Raw genomic sequence first — 15,112 nt, 5'->3', positions numbered from 1 at the left:
CTCCCACCTTATTAATAGTGGCACACGTGTGTGTGCAGGTGAGTGTGTGCGACTGTGTGTGTGTGTAGGCACAGAGATGCCATCGCTGAAATGAATACACACTCTGAGTGAACATGCACACAGCCATGCCCATCCACCAAAATATCTCCCCCCATCCCCTACCTAATTAATGATGTTTTTGTTTCTTTGTATGACTGTTTGAGTATGCATGTGTGTGTGTGTGTGTGTGTCTCCATGTGTGTGTGTGTGTGTGTGTGCTGATTCTCCCCCCTCTGTACCTGTTCCACCAGCACGTCGCCCAGCTGGTGGATGGTGAAGTTGGTGCTGCTGCCGGGCGCCAGGCTGTGGTTCTTCCTCATGAGCAGCTGGCCGAGGAAGCGCGCGTGCAGCTCCAGCAGCCGGTCCAGGCAGGGGAAGATGGCGTGCGCCACGCCCGGCTCCACCATCAGCTCCTCCAGCATGCCCCGCCGGAACACCTCCATGATCCGCAACGTCCGCACGTGGTGCAGCTCCGTCTGGATCAGCTCTGAGAGGAGAGAGAGAGATGAGGAAGATAAAGAGAGAGAGAGAAAAAGGAAGAGAGACAGAGCGAGAGAGCGATAAAGAGATAAATATGGCTCAATATCCCATAACTATCCCCCGTTGCCCTAAATGACCAGGGTCATGTGTAAAAGCAGATGGGTAAGATTAAGATAGATAGACACAGGGGAAAGAGAGGTCAGTGGTCGTAGGCAGGACTAACCATAGATGACGTCCTGCCGCTTGATGACGTCTTTGCGGTGTGTCTGCAGGTAGGAGGAGTCGACGGCCATGCTCCAGGAGTCCGCCTCGAAGTCCTTTCCATCCTTCTCCAGCTCCTCCAGCACAGAGGCGTAGTACGTCTCACCTGGAGGAGGACAGAAAGAGAAAGAGAGAGAGAGAAAGAAATAGAGGGTTAGAAGAGGGGAGGAAGGAGCAGGGATCAGCTTTAAAACTGCCTACATCGTTATCTTTTACATCATGCTGTCTTCAGCTTCTTTCAATGTGCCTGTTTCTCTTTCACATTTCCCATTCTGTTTCCCTCTTCACATTTCGCTACCTCACAGACTTTACATTTCTCTTTCACTAAACAACGTTACCTCTCTTTCAACTCAACTCTGTCTTCTACGAGATGTTTATCTTTTGGTCTCGGTGTTTATCTCACTCTATTTTTTCCACTCTTACTCATGTGTTCTATGATTTGAATGCTGAGTCATCTTCGCCTCTCTGTGTCTGTGTGTGTCTTACCCTCATCATTCAAAGACTCCATGGGCATGATTTTATGCTGAGTCATCCTCCCCACTTTCTGTCTATGTGTGTATTACCCTTATCTGTCTGTGTGTGTCTTACCCTCATCATTTAAGGACTCCATGGACATGGCTCTGTTCCTGAAGTTCAGAGAGTCTGTGGACTGAGACAGGATCCGCCGCAAACCCAGAGGGGAGTCATCGTTCAAGTTCCTATACACACACACACACACACACACACACAAACACACACGCACACACACACACACACACACACGCACACACAAACATTAAATCCAACATGATCAGAGTATGCTGACACACATGTAGTCATAGCAACACTCCACTCCTTACTGTATTCTACTTTATTCATTACTGATTCATTACTACTTTATTCACATCTGCAGTGTGTCTAGTGGACTCACCCTGCAATATTATTGGTGGAGACGCTCTTGGAGAGTCCAGAGAGTCCGGAGCGGACCCGCCGTGCTCCCAGCAGCGACTGCCTCAGGCTGTCTGAGGGGTAGATGGCCGAGTTGGGCCTCTCCTTCATCATGGGTGCTGCAGAGGGACAAACAGAACAGAGACCTTACAACCAACATAGATCAATCAAGCAGCTAGTATTCAGCAGCTGTTGCACTGAATGTCTCATTTTGTACAGACACGGGTAGTATTCTCAGTGTAGTAGTGGATGTACTAGTGGATAATTGTAACTGTCTGACAGGGCCAGTAGCGTTTGCTGATGATACATTTAGATAAGCATGGAAGGCCGTGTGGCAATAAAGACTAATTTGTTTAGCAGGTAGTACAGCCAACACCGGCTTTTCCTGTTCCCAGATGCAGTGGAGCTGGAGGACAAACCCCTCCTCTGTCTGCCACCACGTCTTTGTAACATGAGCTATCCCCACCAGTTGCACAGAACAATGACAACCACATGAAACACTACAAATAGTGACATTTGCTCTGTACAAATACTGTAAAAGTGACCGACACTGGCTTACTGCAATGGGCTTTTCTAACCCACAGGTGGCAGTGTAGAGACTCAATGGCATGTACACTGAACTCCGTAAACCTCTTGGGAGAATGAGAAAAAAAAGAGTGGAGGGATTGGACATAAGTGTCCACTTCCGAGGGAGTGAAGGAGGAATACTCACTTTTAGAGCGCATGGCGACGTTCTGGAGGGCTGAGCTGTTGCGCACCAGGGCCAACTTCTGTTGCTGTAAGTCACAGGAGGAGAGACAGCAGCTATTGTCAGTTTCAGTCACAAAATTGATACAAAAACTTTAACCTGTTCACAGAGATAGTGATATCCCAATTCAAAAAACATTTTGAACAGCTTTTCAGCTTCAAAACATATTTAGACTTCATTTTAGATAGTGTAACATATATTCAATCAAACACATCCATCTTTTATTGTAAAGATATTTCAGCTTTATTGATATTAAGAGATGTTGGACTCAGGCCCATGTATACTGTGTAGCCATGACACTTGGATTACCTTTTGTTTCATTTTGGCACAGTTGGGCAGTGTGTCTCGGCAGCGGTTGTGGATGGTGACATTGCAGGCTGCAGAAAGACAAAAGCACAGGACAGGGCCAGTTAGTTTGCAGGCCTTGGTTCCCAAAAACAGCCCGGCCCAAACACACACAAATGTATGCAAATAGGTCCACGCTGGTTAACAGGGAAAGGAGCCGAGCTAATGTAAGCCCTGTGCACTTTTCACTCAAAGAGGAAATTAATTCAACATCCTCCCTGTTGGATTAAATGTTGAGCACAAAAACATATTTATTTGAGACCTTAGACATACAAAAAGGGACATTCCTTGGACTAATAGGATAGTCATCTCAGTCCAGGGTTGTTTTAACAGAACAAGCAGGAGTGGGGAAAATACATGCTGATAAATACATGTATATACTGTTCTGTTCTACTATGGTAACTAATTCACTATGCAAATGATATGACCCATGTGCATACAGACAGCTGCATCTTATCCAGAGCAATACATTAGAGCAGAATTGCATCAAAGAAAAGGCAAATGCACTCCTCCACCATCCCACAATTCCCCATTCAAAATCCCCAATCCTCACCAGTATGGTCTCAAATACAGGCAATTAGCATGAACTGCATGGAATGAATGACAGCGGATACCCCACACGGCTGCTAGTGGGTTGAGTGGGGGCCTGTGGTAATTTCCTGCCTCTATGAGTTCTTATGAGTTCCTAGTTGGGCTAATTCTCCTGTAAGTGGCTGTGCCAGTGTCCTCCCAACAATCTGCACTAACGAGCCCCCCCTTCATGAACACACCCCAGGCATGAGCGCACACATCCCCCCTGATCCCCCCATATCCCAAACACCCCCATGGTGTTGTTGTCATCCCTCTTTCAGAGACAGCCTTCCTTTTCTGTCTGTCTGTCTGTCTCCATCTCCACCCCCAACCTCATCCACCCGCTCCTCTCGGCTGTCAGACCCCCCCTCCCCATCCTCTCAGACCCCCCACTCTCATTTCTGCTCATTGTTAGACGGGCTCCCACTTCCTGAGAACTGTTTGGGAGGCAGGAAGTCCTCTTTAAACAGGGCAAAGGGGAGGCAGGAGGTAAGTATATGTGCATATGTAGGGTGGTGGGGGAGAGGTGGGTAGCAAGGCTACGTTTGATGCCTGCTGGAACTGAGGGATGGGGTCAGGGTAGGCGATCTGGGGGAGATGAAGATGGGTGTGTGGAGGGGATTGACCTTGTCTTTCATCGCGGCTGTATATACAATAACAGCATATCGCTCAGGATATTGTTTTCTATTTGTGGGTTGTAAAGACTTTCCTGTCTGCTTGCCTTTTCTATATCTAATGACAATAATTACAACAATAAATACTACTATATGGAGGGGATACCTTAGGTAACAAATACTACAATAATAAATATTATTACCAGAGGATAGGAGTGCAGAAGTTAAAGTACCCCACTAGTCAAGTGTATCGGAGATGGTGGTAGAAGGAGGAGATTGAGGTAGGCAAGTGTATGGTAAGTGCATGTTAGGTGTATAAGTATATATACTCTTTTGATGACATTTATCCCAATCCGTGAATTAGTGAAACACACTCAGCACACAGTGAAGTGAAGCACACACTAATCCCGGCGCAGTTACAGGTTACAGGTCCGGAGTGCTAACCAGTGGGCCACGGTGTGTTGGAGTTTTAAAAGTGTTAGGAGAGGAGGTACTCTCGAGTTCGGTCTTCAAGCACTTCTTAAAGATAGAGCAGGACATCTCTGCTCTGCTAGCACTTGGTAGGTTGTTTAACCATTGACGAACTACAAATGAAAATAGTCTGGATTGGCTTGTGTATACGGTCAGCCGTCCCAGACGACGCTCCTTGGAGGAACATTACTTAACAATAAGTCACACAATGATTTCTCAATGCAAGACTTTCAATACCAGCGGACCATCACCACTAAGACTGGTTGTGAGCAGAGTCATCAGTAAGAAAATAAACATGATCTATTTGTCGAGCTCAGTTTCTGCGGAACAGCCTGATGCAATGATAACACAATGACGTCAAATCACAGGAAGCACATAAACAACTTTCGACTTGCCTCAATTAGAGTACCAACAATGATTCAAGGATTGGGCTGATACAACTCAGTCCCTTTGCCATAACAAGGCTTTATATCTTGGTACTGCTACAGTCCATGGGGAGTCTGATGTGTTTGTGATGTCTGACTGCTTCAGGTTAATTCACAAAAGCTGTAATTTGACAGCAGAGACAATGTCAAACCTAGTCGATGCTCATGTGGATGTTGTGATGAGAGGCTATGTGCAGAGTCTGTGTGTGTGTGTGTTTGTGTGTATTTGAGTGTAAGTGTGAACCAGTCCACAACTTTACTCAACACAGGGGTGTCTTTGTTTCTCTCCACAGCAGCCTCGGGCCAGCACTTGTGAGCTCATGTGCATGCTGACACACACACACACACACACACACACACACACAGAGACAGAGGGAGAGACATTTTTGCTGTTTTAAAAGTCCAACACCACAGCTATTTGAACTAAATTACATGCATGCTTCCAACTCAAGCTATAAGTGGACAAACAAGCCTGCAGTACACCATTGGCGGTGCTTATTTCCTCCTAAAGATAGAATTTCCACTGTACTTAAGAGGGAACACCCAGCTGAAATGAACGCATGTGTGCTTTTAGGCCAGCTTTCATTAAAACCTCAGAGAACTCTGTCCACATCAGGAACAAAGAGGCTTCATCAGCGCTTTCTCCAGAACACATAATGAGAGACACACTGGGGACCTATTCTTGGCCCCAGACTCAAACATGTAGAGAGAGAGAGAGAGAGAGAGAGAAAGAGAGAGAGGGAGGGGGAGAGAAATGCAAAGATATAACACAAGTACACACATACAGACAGTGAGAGAAATGCAAAGATGGAACACAAACACACTCACAGACAGAAAAAGAGAAAGAGAGAGGGAAAGAGAGAGGGAGAGTGACGTGTAAGGAAGAAAGAGAAGCACACTCACACACACATAGAGAGAGAGTCTTTCACACACACATAGAGAGAGAGTCTTTCACACACACATAGAGAGAGAGTCTTTCACACACACACATAGAGAGAGAGTCTTTCCGATGCAGAGGAGACACAGAGAGAGTGGGAGAGAGAGAGGTGGAGAAAACACCTCCAGCACTAAAAAAAACAGGCCTTGCCCTGAATCACTAAACCAACACAACTGAGCCAGAGCTCAAACAATCCCTGCCTTCACTCTGAGTCTGCTGTCCACTCGGACACAACACAGAAACCAGAGGCCACTAACACCCCCTTTCTTCTGGACCTCATTAACCCCCAGCTCATTTCAGATAAGGACTCTGCTCTCCAAACCAGGACCAGATCCCCACAACGCAACTTCAAGGCGCATCAACACCATTCACTTGGATGAAAGACGGGACTTCTCAATTTATTAGCCACCACTGCAGCTTCGCTGAATCACGTTGAGGGTGGTGTGATGACGCAGGTGGCTCTGGCAGTCCACTCCACAGCACAAGAGAGAGGCTGGAGCAGCCTACCTAGAGCCCTTTGCCGTGTACTGAGCCAGAGTGACTCATATGGTTAATGAGACAGAATTAAGACGTGCCATTCAGAGCTGCAGCCATCACCAAAGCTCGGGGGACTCCTTTCCTCAAAAGCCACTCTTTTCAATCTCTCCCTCAAGACTCAGCCAGGAAATTGACTTGCACTTGCTCTTCATGGCACATATGGCACCATACCCGTTTGTGTTTTATAACTTTGATGTTTTTTCACGATTGCTGGTTACATGCATTGCTTATTGTGATGTTCTGCATGCAATCAATCAAATGGCAAATAATACTAGGCTAGGCTAGACTTGGATGATTCTGCTATTGCTATCAGCCAGTGGTATTCATACGAGTGCATCAACAGCTTTTTAATCATGAGTGCACATTCAATGGGTCATTGTTCTTACACAATACTTCAGTAGACCTCTATGTGTCCAAGTAAAAAAAAAAAACACTTAAAAGTATATGACAGCAAAAAAAAAACTGTCAGTATCTATAAATCACATTCATTTAACACCATCAACATATATCCGTAGTGTCCAAACTCAACAACAGCTCATCTAGTGCTTTGGACTTATTTACACTTCACTGCTATATGAGGTTATGGTGGAATTGCATAGGATATCCTGCATAATCGGCATGTTAATATGAAGCTAAAACCTCAGATTAGGTCAGAGGGGGGGTAAACAGTGGAAATAATCTGTGTTAATCACAGTCTGGGAGATAATCTCACATGTACTGACACAGCACAGTCGATCCGGCCGTGCTTCACACACATAGATGTACACGTCCATATATGCATGGACACGCACATATATGCATATACACACACATATGCATGCTCACATGTGCAATACTTGTGTGTATGCACCATCTTGCACGATTAGCACTATTTGTGAATGTTAAAAATGCTCCTGTCCACCACATCTATGTTAGCCTCAACATGTGTAACTTCAAACATATATAGTCATATACAACACACACATACACCCTCACCCCCACACACACACACACACACACACACACACACAGACATACACACACAAACACACACAAAGACAGAGAGATGGAGAGAGAGGTCTTAACACCTCTAAATCAATACATCTTTATCATGGTCTAACACCGCTTGCCCAGGGGCTATGTGCTGCTGGTGTCAAACACTTACTTGTTCTCATTCACATGGGCCCTTGGTCCTCCAGGGCCTGCTATGATCTGATTGATCTTGAGCAGGAACATGCACAACATCTCCCATCTACAGATCACACAGCCGCTAGCTGGTGTTGGAGACGCTAATCCTCAGATCTACGTCCAGTGATGGATGAAGGTGTCGCATCACATTAAGGCCAATCAGTGTCCCTCCCTACATGAGGTCTCACCAGGGCTAATGCATGTTTATTATTCACCTCGGAGAGCTGTCAGTCTAATGAAGAGCAGACTCGATGGGATTAAGTATCGTGCTGCTCACCATAACACTAATGTTAGTCAGATTGAGTGTCTGAGTGAGGTCTTGAGGTCAAGTTTTGAAATAATTTAATCATATGAGAATAACAATAGCCTTCCAACAATTACACATGCTGGACTGATGTTTTGAGGTTTTAAAGAAATTATGCAGTAGATATGATCACAAAAAACAGCTGAGAAGTATGAGAAATGCAATTCAAGTAAGTAAATCTTGTGTTCTACCGCATAAGCAGTGTAGTATTAAACTTGCTATCTTAAGTCATTATCCATCATGCATTATGCATTATCCATCATGGATCGTATTTTATGGGAATTCACCCAGGTTCAGCACAGGGCCCTGAACTTCCATTAAAACACCTCAGTGTCAGCTGCCCACACAGATGGCCCTTTGCTTTTAACCATGCATGTGTATGTGTGTGTGTGTGTGTGTGTGTGTGTGTGTGTTAGTGGGCCCCAGGATATAGTGTTGGTTTGTGTATGTAGTTAAGAGTCTGTACTATATTCTCTATGTGTGTGTGTGTGTGTGGTGTGTGTGTGTGTGTGTGTGTGTGTGTGTACACACTGTACATTAGTATGGGCCCCCAGGATATAGAGTAAGTTGGTTTGTGTATGTAGTTAACGTCTGTACTATATTCTTTGTGTGTGTGTGTGTGTGTGTGTGTGTGTGTGTGTGTGTGTGTGTGTGTGTGTGTGTGTGTGTGTGTGTGTGTGTGTGTGTGTGTGTGTGTGTGTGTGTGTGTGTGTGTGTGTGTGTGCGTACATGGTCAGTGTATTTGCCTGGAGCGTGTGTGAGAGACAGACTGCTTGTTAATCTCTCACACTCGCATCTCTATCCCCAGATGCACTAATTCCAGATTACAGTTGGAGGTTTGGGGGTGGTGTGTGTGTGTGTGGGGGTTCTGGAGAATGGATGGCTGAGTGGATGGGGGGCATGTGGGGGTGTGGGGTGGGGGGACAGACAGCAGCTGTGGGGTGGGCACAGGAGGTCTTCATGGATAGTGCAAACAAAGGGGCCACATGCCAACCTAAGACTGCAGCCTTTAGCCCAAACTCAAGCTTAATCCATGTGTGTTAGCAGTCTGTGCTCAGTAAGCAGTTTCCAAGGGATTTCATCCTCAATTAATATCAAACTGATACTGGAAAGGAAATTTCAAAATGGAGACGCATGCAGAAGAAGAAAAATGGGCACAGGCCAGTCGGATGGTCCATGGAACACCAAAGATCAAAAGACTGGCGTGTACGTAGAGCTGAGAGAGACAGGGAACAAAGAAAGGGTTTGCGTTCAACCTTTGTCCAGTACAGTATAGAATTAAAGACAGGATTCGCTTGTTCCTTTTTCTCCATCCTGACAATCCCCTCTCTTTTCCCCTCTCTATCACCCTTTCCATTCCACCAGCACTATCCAGCCCTCCCTCTCTCCCTCTCTGTCTCTTTCTCTCTCACCTCCAGTGCCATCATCAATGATAATGTATTCATGCCCCATGTCGGTCTCAATGCCTCTGTTGCTATTTAATTACCCCCTCCATTCTGAATCAATACCCTCTCGCCCGTGCCCCAGGCTTCAGCTGTTCTTCCAAACAGTCCCACTGCAGCAGAGTCAGTGCCACACTTACTCTCTCTTTCCCTTTCTCTCTTTCTGTTCTGAATTGCGGGGTACCCCCGATCAGCTCATGGTTGGATGGGACCCCCAACCCTCTGGCAACAGACATGTACGATTTAGAGGCCAATGCCGAATCCCTCCCCCAACCCTCTCTTCTCCTATCCCCCTCTCTCTCTCCCCTCTTCTCTTTTCCTCTCCTCTCATCAATTCCTCCACCTCCTCTCTCTCTCTCTCTCTATGCTGGCGCTCCTGGCTGGCTCGCCCGTTTGAAAGCTGCACTTCAAAAGCACTGCAGGTCAAGGTCACCGGGTCAAGGTGAAAGCCTTACGGCTAGTACACTAGTACAAATCCACGAATCCTTCCAATCCATTGTATGTGATGATGCCACAATAAAATAAAAAATCCAAGGGCTTATCTGCTATTTTCCCCCTACTTTGTGTCAAATTAGCTAATTTGTTCAAGGGATGAAGGGCTCCCTGTCTGCGATGCATAGCTGGTGGCGCCTTGTGTTTGCCTCCTCCCTCACTGTACTCTTTCTTTCTCTCTCTCTCTCTTGCCATGTCTCTCATTAGCTGAAGTGGCATGTGCTTGACAATGCAGAGGTGTTGAGTGTGGTGGGAGGACGCTCTTCAGTAGAGGGGGAGGACAGTGAGGGCACAGATCCATCCATCTCTCCCTTTTTCATTCCTTTCTCTTCTTCCAATACCTCATACATCTTCATCTCCATTCTTGCTCTCACTCTCTCACACATCTCCTCTTCACTCCATCATCACCCTCTCATACTCCTCCTCCACGTTCTCCTGATTGCATATTAATTAAAGCTATCACCCTGTACTGTTCACACTCTTTATAAATCTTTTACTCTTATACTCCTATCTCAACCTTTGTACTATTTTGCTGTTTGCTTTGTACCTTTTAACTGTTTTTTTCTCTTTCTTTCCTTTCTCTTCGTTTACACACTCATCCTTCTGCTATCGTTCACACCTCCACCACACCAGCATTCTTATCTTCCAAACTCATTCCATCTCTTTTCCGTCCATCCATCTCTGCGCCTGTTATTTATTTTTCTCCCTCCTTCTCCTACCTCTGCCCTCCCTCTATGCCCCCTCCCCTCAGCTGTTTTGCCTGCTGCCCCATGGAGGGAGAGAGAGAGAAAGAGAGAGGGGCTCAGATCTATCCTCCCCACACACTGCCACTATTGTCTGGGCGGAGGGTGGGGGTGGAGCTGAAAGTCAGCAGCTGATTGATTTTCAAAGGTGGAGGGGGGGTCATGGGGGTTACCGCCGCAGTGTGCGGCTGCGGGAGAAATCCTTCCCTCCTGTTCGCTCCCCTCTCCTACGTGCTCTCTTTTGATTCTCCTTCTATCTCTCTTTCTCTCTCTCTCTTTCTCTCTCTTTATCTCTCTCTCTGTATTTCTCACTACCTCTCTCCTGCCCCCTCTTTCTTTCCACTCCCTTGTTTCCCCTAACAACATCAAACCTACCTAATCTTCCAAGGTTGAATCCTCAACACATACTCTCTCTCTCTCTCTCTCTCTCTCTCATGCACTTTCTTTCTCTCATTCTTTCATACCAGGCCCCCCTCCTTCCTTCACACATTGATCGAGCACTTCCTCAGGGAGCCAAAGCTGCTTTGCTGGGTAGAGTTGGACGATGACAAATTGCTCTAGCTTGCTGGCGCGGCGAGTTCCCATATGCGCCGTAAATTCCCCCAGTGCCGCCAGTAGCCACACGTTGCCAGATATTAAGCCACCCGCTCCACACGTTGCCAGATATTAAGCCACAAGCCCTGCCGCACTACATCTGAGTAAGACGAGTGATCTGCACCAGTGCAGCGCTTTTCTGTGGAGTATTTTGAGGACAAAGCAGAACGCTGAATGAGCAGTCATTCACTTCTTTAAAGGGTGTACAATGAAAAAGCAATTTACCAAGATGGATGCCAATACACACCCAGTCTGTGTTGACTCTGAAAATACTACAATGAGACGACAAGCCGTGTCTGTAACAGCAGTATAAAGCATGCTAGACTGTGTGTGTTGGGTGTCCTACACAGACATTTTTAGAACTGCAATGAAAGAGCACCGTGAGGTGTGGCATGCACTCTTTTGGGGCTCCTTCACCACAGCTGTTCCGAAAGACTTGGGCTTGCAGTTCAGGAAACTCTAGCTATACTGCAGTGGAGGACTACAGAGGACAAACAGGAGGGCGTACATTGTAAATGGACTGTGATGTGTGCTGACTAGGGGTGTCACGATTCTCCAAATCCTCGATTCGATTTAATTTTCTATTTTAAAGTCACGTATGAATATTACTATTAATGTATTCCTTATATGTTATTGACTTTTTTTGGCCTTTTCCTTTTCTGTTTCGGGGGGCTTTTATTTTGAAACCGCTTTTTATTTTGAAACCGTTCCAACCGTGAGGTTGTAATGTAAACAGGGCTAAAAAGAGATGTGAACATAGTGAAATGAAACAACACAGAATGATAATTTGATTGTTTCAGCACACTCCGAAGAGCTCCAAGGTTAGTGTTCATGGAATATGTACTTATCAATGTGCATTTTAAGCCTTAAAGTAATTTTGGATTGTAACTAGATCATCTGTTCACTTGCTAAGTTGAGTAGGCTCCGTTAGTGTTAATTGACGTGAATGAACGACAAAATACTTCCACACCTATGATTTCAGAGTGGATTCAGGTAGATTTCAGGTTGATGTGTATATTTTAACTGGCTGCATCCTGAAATTAGAGGAGTGTTGACGCTGCAGTTCAGCACGTGCGTGTGCGTTTGTGCATCTTAGCATAGATGTTGGACGTGACATTGGGGGTGTGGCTGTGTCGTCGATTCTACTTTTGAGTTCGAAGTTCGAGAATGAGATGTAATTTTGATCGATTTCGATATAAAATCGAAATCGTGACACCCCTAGTACTGACAGGGCCCTTTGGAATTAATGACACTTTAACTATGAATATGGAAAAGGACCCATGTACACATAAAGTCAATTCTATATGCCTTTTTGCGATGTTCAAAATATTATCAATCTAGTCTAAATGTGGTATAGGCCTTTGCGTAGGCCTATAGGTGGTGTCCATATACTGTACCGTCATGCCACAAAGTGTACAGAAATGTTTTAGAGAGATCTCACAATCTCGCTCTGTGGTTGTGTGTGTGTGTGTGTGTGTGTGTGTGTGTGTGTGTGTGTGTGTGTGTGTGAGTGTGTGTGTGTTAAACTCACTGGGACAGCTGAGTGCCTCCTTGGCGGTGATGCTCTTGTTGCAGGCGGAGCAGAGTGTGGTGGCCGACACGGTGAGGGAGGTGAAGAGGTGGCCATTGCTGTAGCGCGCCTCCCTCTCGCGCGCCTCCTTCTCGCGCTCCTTCATGCGCTCCTTCTCTTTGTTCTGAGGAGAGGGAGCAAAGAGATGAAAAGGTCAGGGTTCATGTCTCATGGAGAGAGAGAGGTGACTTCCTACACGGCTTGAGTTCCTTCACGTTGGTCAGCTCCAGGAAGCGGTTCACGCCCAATTCGCACTGATTTCAAACAATGGGATGACCTCACCAAAAGTACATTATGCCGGAGAAGACAGATTAACATTAACAGAGAGAAATGTAAAGCCAACTGTTAACAGTTGTAATATTTGCTCTTAACATGGAAATACTAAAGGAAATTTCAACATGGTGGAGGTTTATAATGAGTTGAATTGAACACTGCATAATTATGAGCTTTCGTGATAGGTCTTGATTGGCATATTGCCAGTGGTGCTTTTTGAGATAACACTAATTAGCCACCATAACCATATCAGGAATGCATGGATATCCGATGCAATCTTCTTTAAAAGAGGTTAAATTGGTTAATCATGGCATGGGCATAGATTCCAACTGTCGAGAGGGAAATCAGCCATGCAATTTTGGCAGCCGTTGGCTCTTTGTTGGAAAAACACCTGGCGCACCGTCTCCCAATCCAACCTCAGCTAATAACACAAAAATGCACATAATGGTGAAAACAGAACACTGTAAAAGAAAGTGTGACACCCTGCAGCACATTTCATACACAGTGACTATTGACTGTATAAAGACCACTGACTGACAGGCTCAATATTGTGTGATTGTGTCTTTTTCCGCTGTCAATCTGAGACGAGTCTTATCTGGCTGCCTCCAGCAAGGCTGGCGCTACAATCTGATTTGATTTGACTGTGCTGGCTTTACAACTGCCTTCATAAAGTCATTCTCATTTGTTTCGCCTTGTCTTCTCATACCAATGTACTGCTAAATAAGCTAAAAAACGCTAAAGCGCACGCCTTGCTGATGGTGGTGTTTCAACAGCAGAATCATCTGGATCTGAATTTGGGCCGCTATCTCCAAAAAAACGCACACATGCTCCAACTGTGGGATCCAGCAGTTCGCCTGGCGGGAACCCATATCTCATCTGTGACATTTTTACAATCAGTTTGGGGGAGAGCAAAAAAAAGAAAAAACAGTGTCAACTTGGAGTGTAGGGTCTCATGCTGAGTCAGTCTGAAAAGCTGCTGGGGCTTAAAGCTGCTTTGTTCGAATTCTCTCCTTCTAGGAACAAAGAAAAACAGAAATGTCGAGGTTTCTGTCTTTTTTTTTGTTTCTCTGAGGGAGTGTTCCAAATGAGGTTGCATAATCATTACTCAACTACTGCAGCCATTTGAATTCCGTTCTTTCTTTTCTTGAAAGCTGCCAATGGGGTGAAAACGTATACAGGGCTGTCAAGGACCTCTGTGAGAGAGAGAGAGGGGTTTTAAGCTGTGCTTGACTGCCCTACATTTATGAACATGCTGGAATAAACTGTCCGCCCCCAATCCCTTTTGGGAGCTGTGTTTAAAGAAGACACAGATCCGCGTTGTCACTTTAGCACTGACATGGACAAGCGGGAGGACCCTCCCTGGAGAGGGAGGGCACAGGGTTCAGGTCCCATGGGAATGTCCTACTACAGTACATGATACACAACCTGCCATTACCTTTAAGAAGGAAAACAAACGGTGTATTTGTGTATGTGTGTGTGTGCGTGTGCGCGCTTTGGGGGATTGTCCTTTCAGAAAACCCTCAACAAAACCATCCTGGCCTATTGTTTAAGTGCCACTTTTGGTGAATGTCTTGTGTATGATGTTTCAAAAGCCAAATGAAATCCACCCCCACACACACACACACACACACACACACACACACACACACACTACCATCTAACCACCATCCAACTGCCCCCTGCGGGCCCTCTGCTCATGGAGCTGAAGGGGTGAAGCGGATCCATCCTTCCCATTAGATAAGGGAACAAAAGGCAGAGTGAACAGGGGGATTTCCTTGAACAGCACAGCGTGGAGATGAGAGTGACAGGAGAGAACACTCAGAGATAACGACATAAGACCCTCAACCTCTGTGAGGCCCCCAGTTACCAACACACACACACACACACACACACACACACACACACACAAAAAGACTGCAGAAAGACCTTAGCGTTTGAGCGTCAATCTACTAACGAGACACCTCTGCTGAGTTGGTTGCCGTGGCACCCTTGCAGTCTCCACAGCTGTGTGATGAAAATAGATGAGGGGGGAAAGCCTCGTCTGATTCAGGCATTTTAAATGGCCTGCTCGTGAGCTTTGCTACTATGCTGACACACACAACTCCACATGTTTCTCTTCAGTCATTCACTCATTCTTGCTCTCCTTTTGCTTCTAATTGTCTCTTCTCTTGCT

At 45.8% G+C, this 15,112-nt stretch overlaps 1 protein-coding gene across 1 annotated transcript in view; it reads right to left on the bottom strand.

Annotated features, from left to right (window-relative positions):
• Positions 1–15,112, bottom strand: part of LOC125305613 (rho guanine nucleotide exchange factor 2-like) — a 53,462-nt gene that overhangs the window by 8,635 nt on the left and 29,715 nt on the right. Inside the window, 7 exon segments of the mRNA XM_048260464.1 lie at positions 279–526; positions 743–886; positions 1,369–1,478; positions 1,691–1,826; positions 2,420–2,483; positions 2,765–2,832; positions 12,628–12,790. Of these exon segments, the coding sequence (XP_048116421.1) occupies positions 279–526; positions 743–886; positions 1,369–1,478; positions 1,691–1,826; positions 2,420–2,483; positions 2,765–2,832; positions 12,628–12,790 (933 nt within the window).

The sequence above is a fragment of the Alosa alosa genome, chromosome 13 (assembly GCF_017589495.1).
Source record: "Alosa alosa isolate M-15738 ecotype Scorff River chromosome 13, AALO_Geno_1.1, whole genome shotgun sequence".
Taxonomy (NCBI): domain Eukaryota; kingdom Metazoa; phylum Chordata; class Actinopteri; order Clupeiformes; family Clupeidae; genus Alosa; species Alosa alosa.
This window is presented reverse-complemented; position numbering and strand designations above follow the sequence as displayed.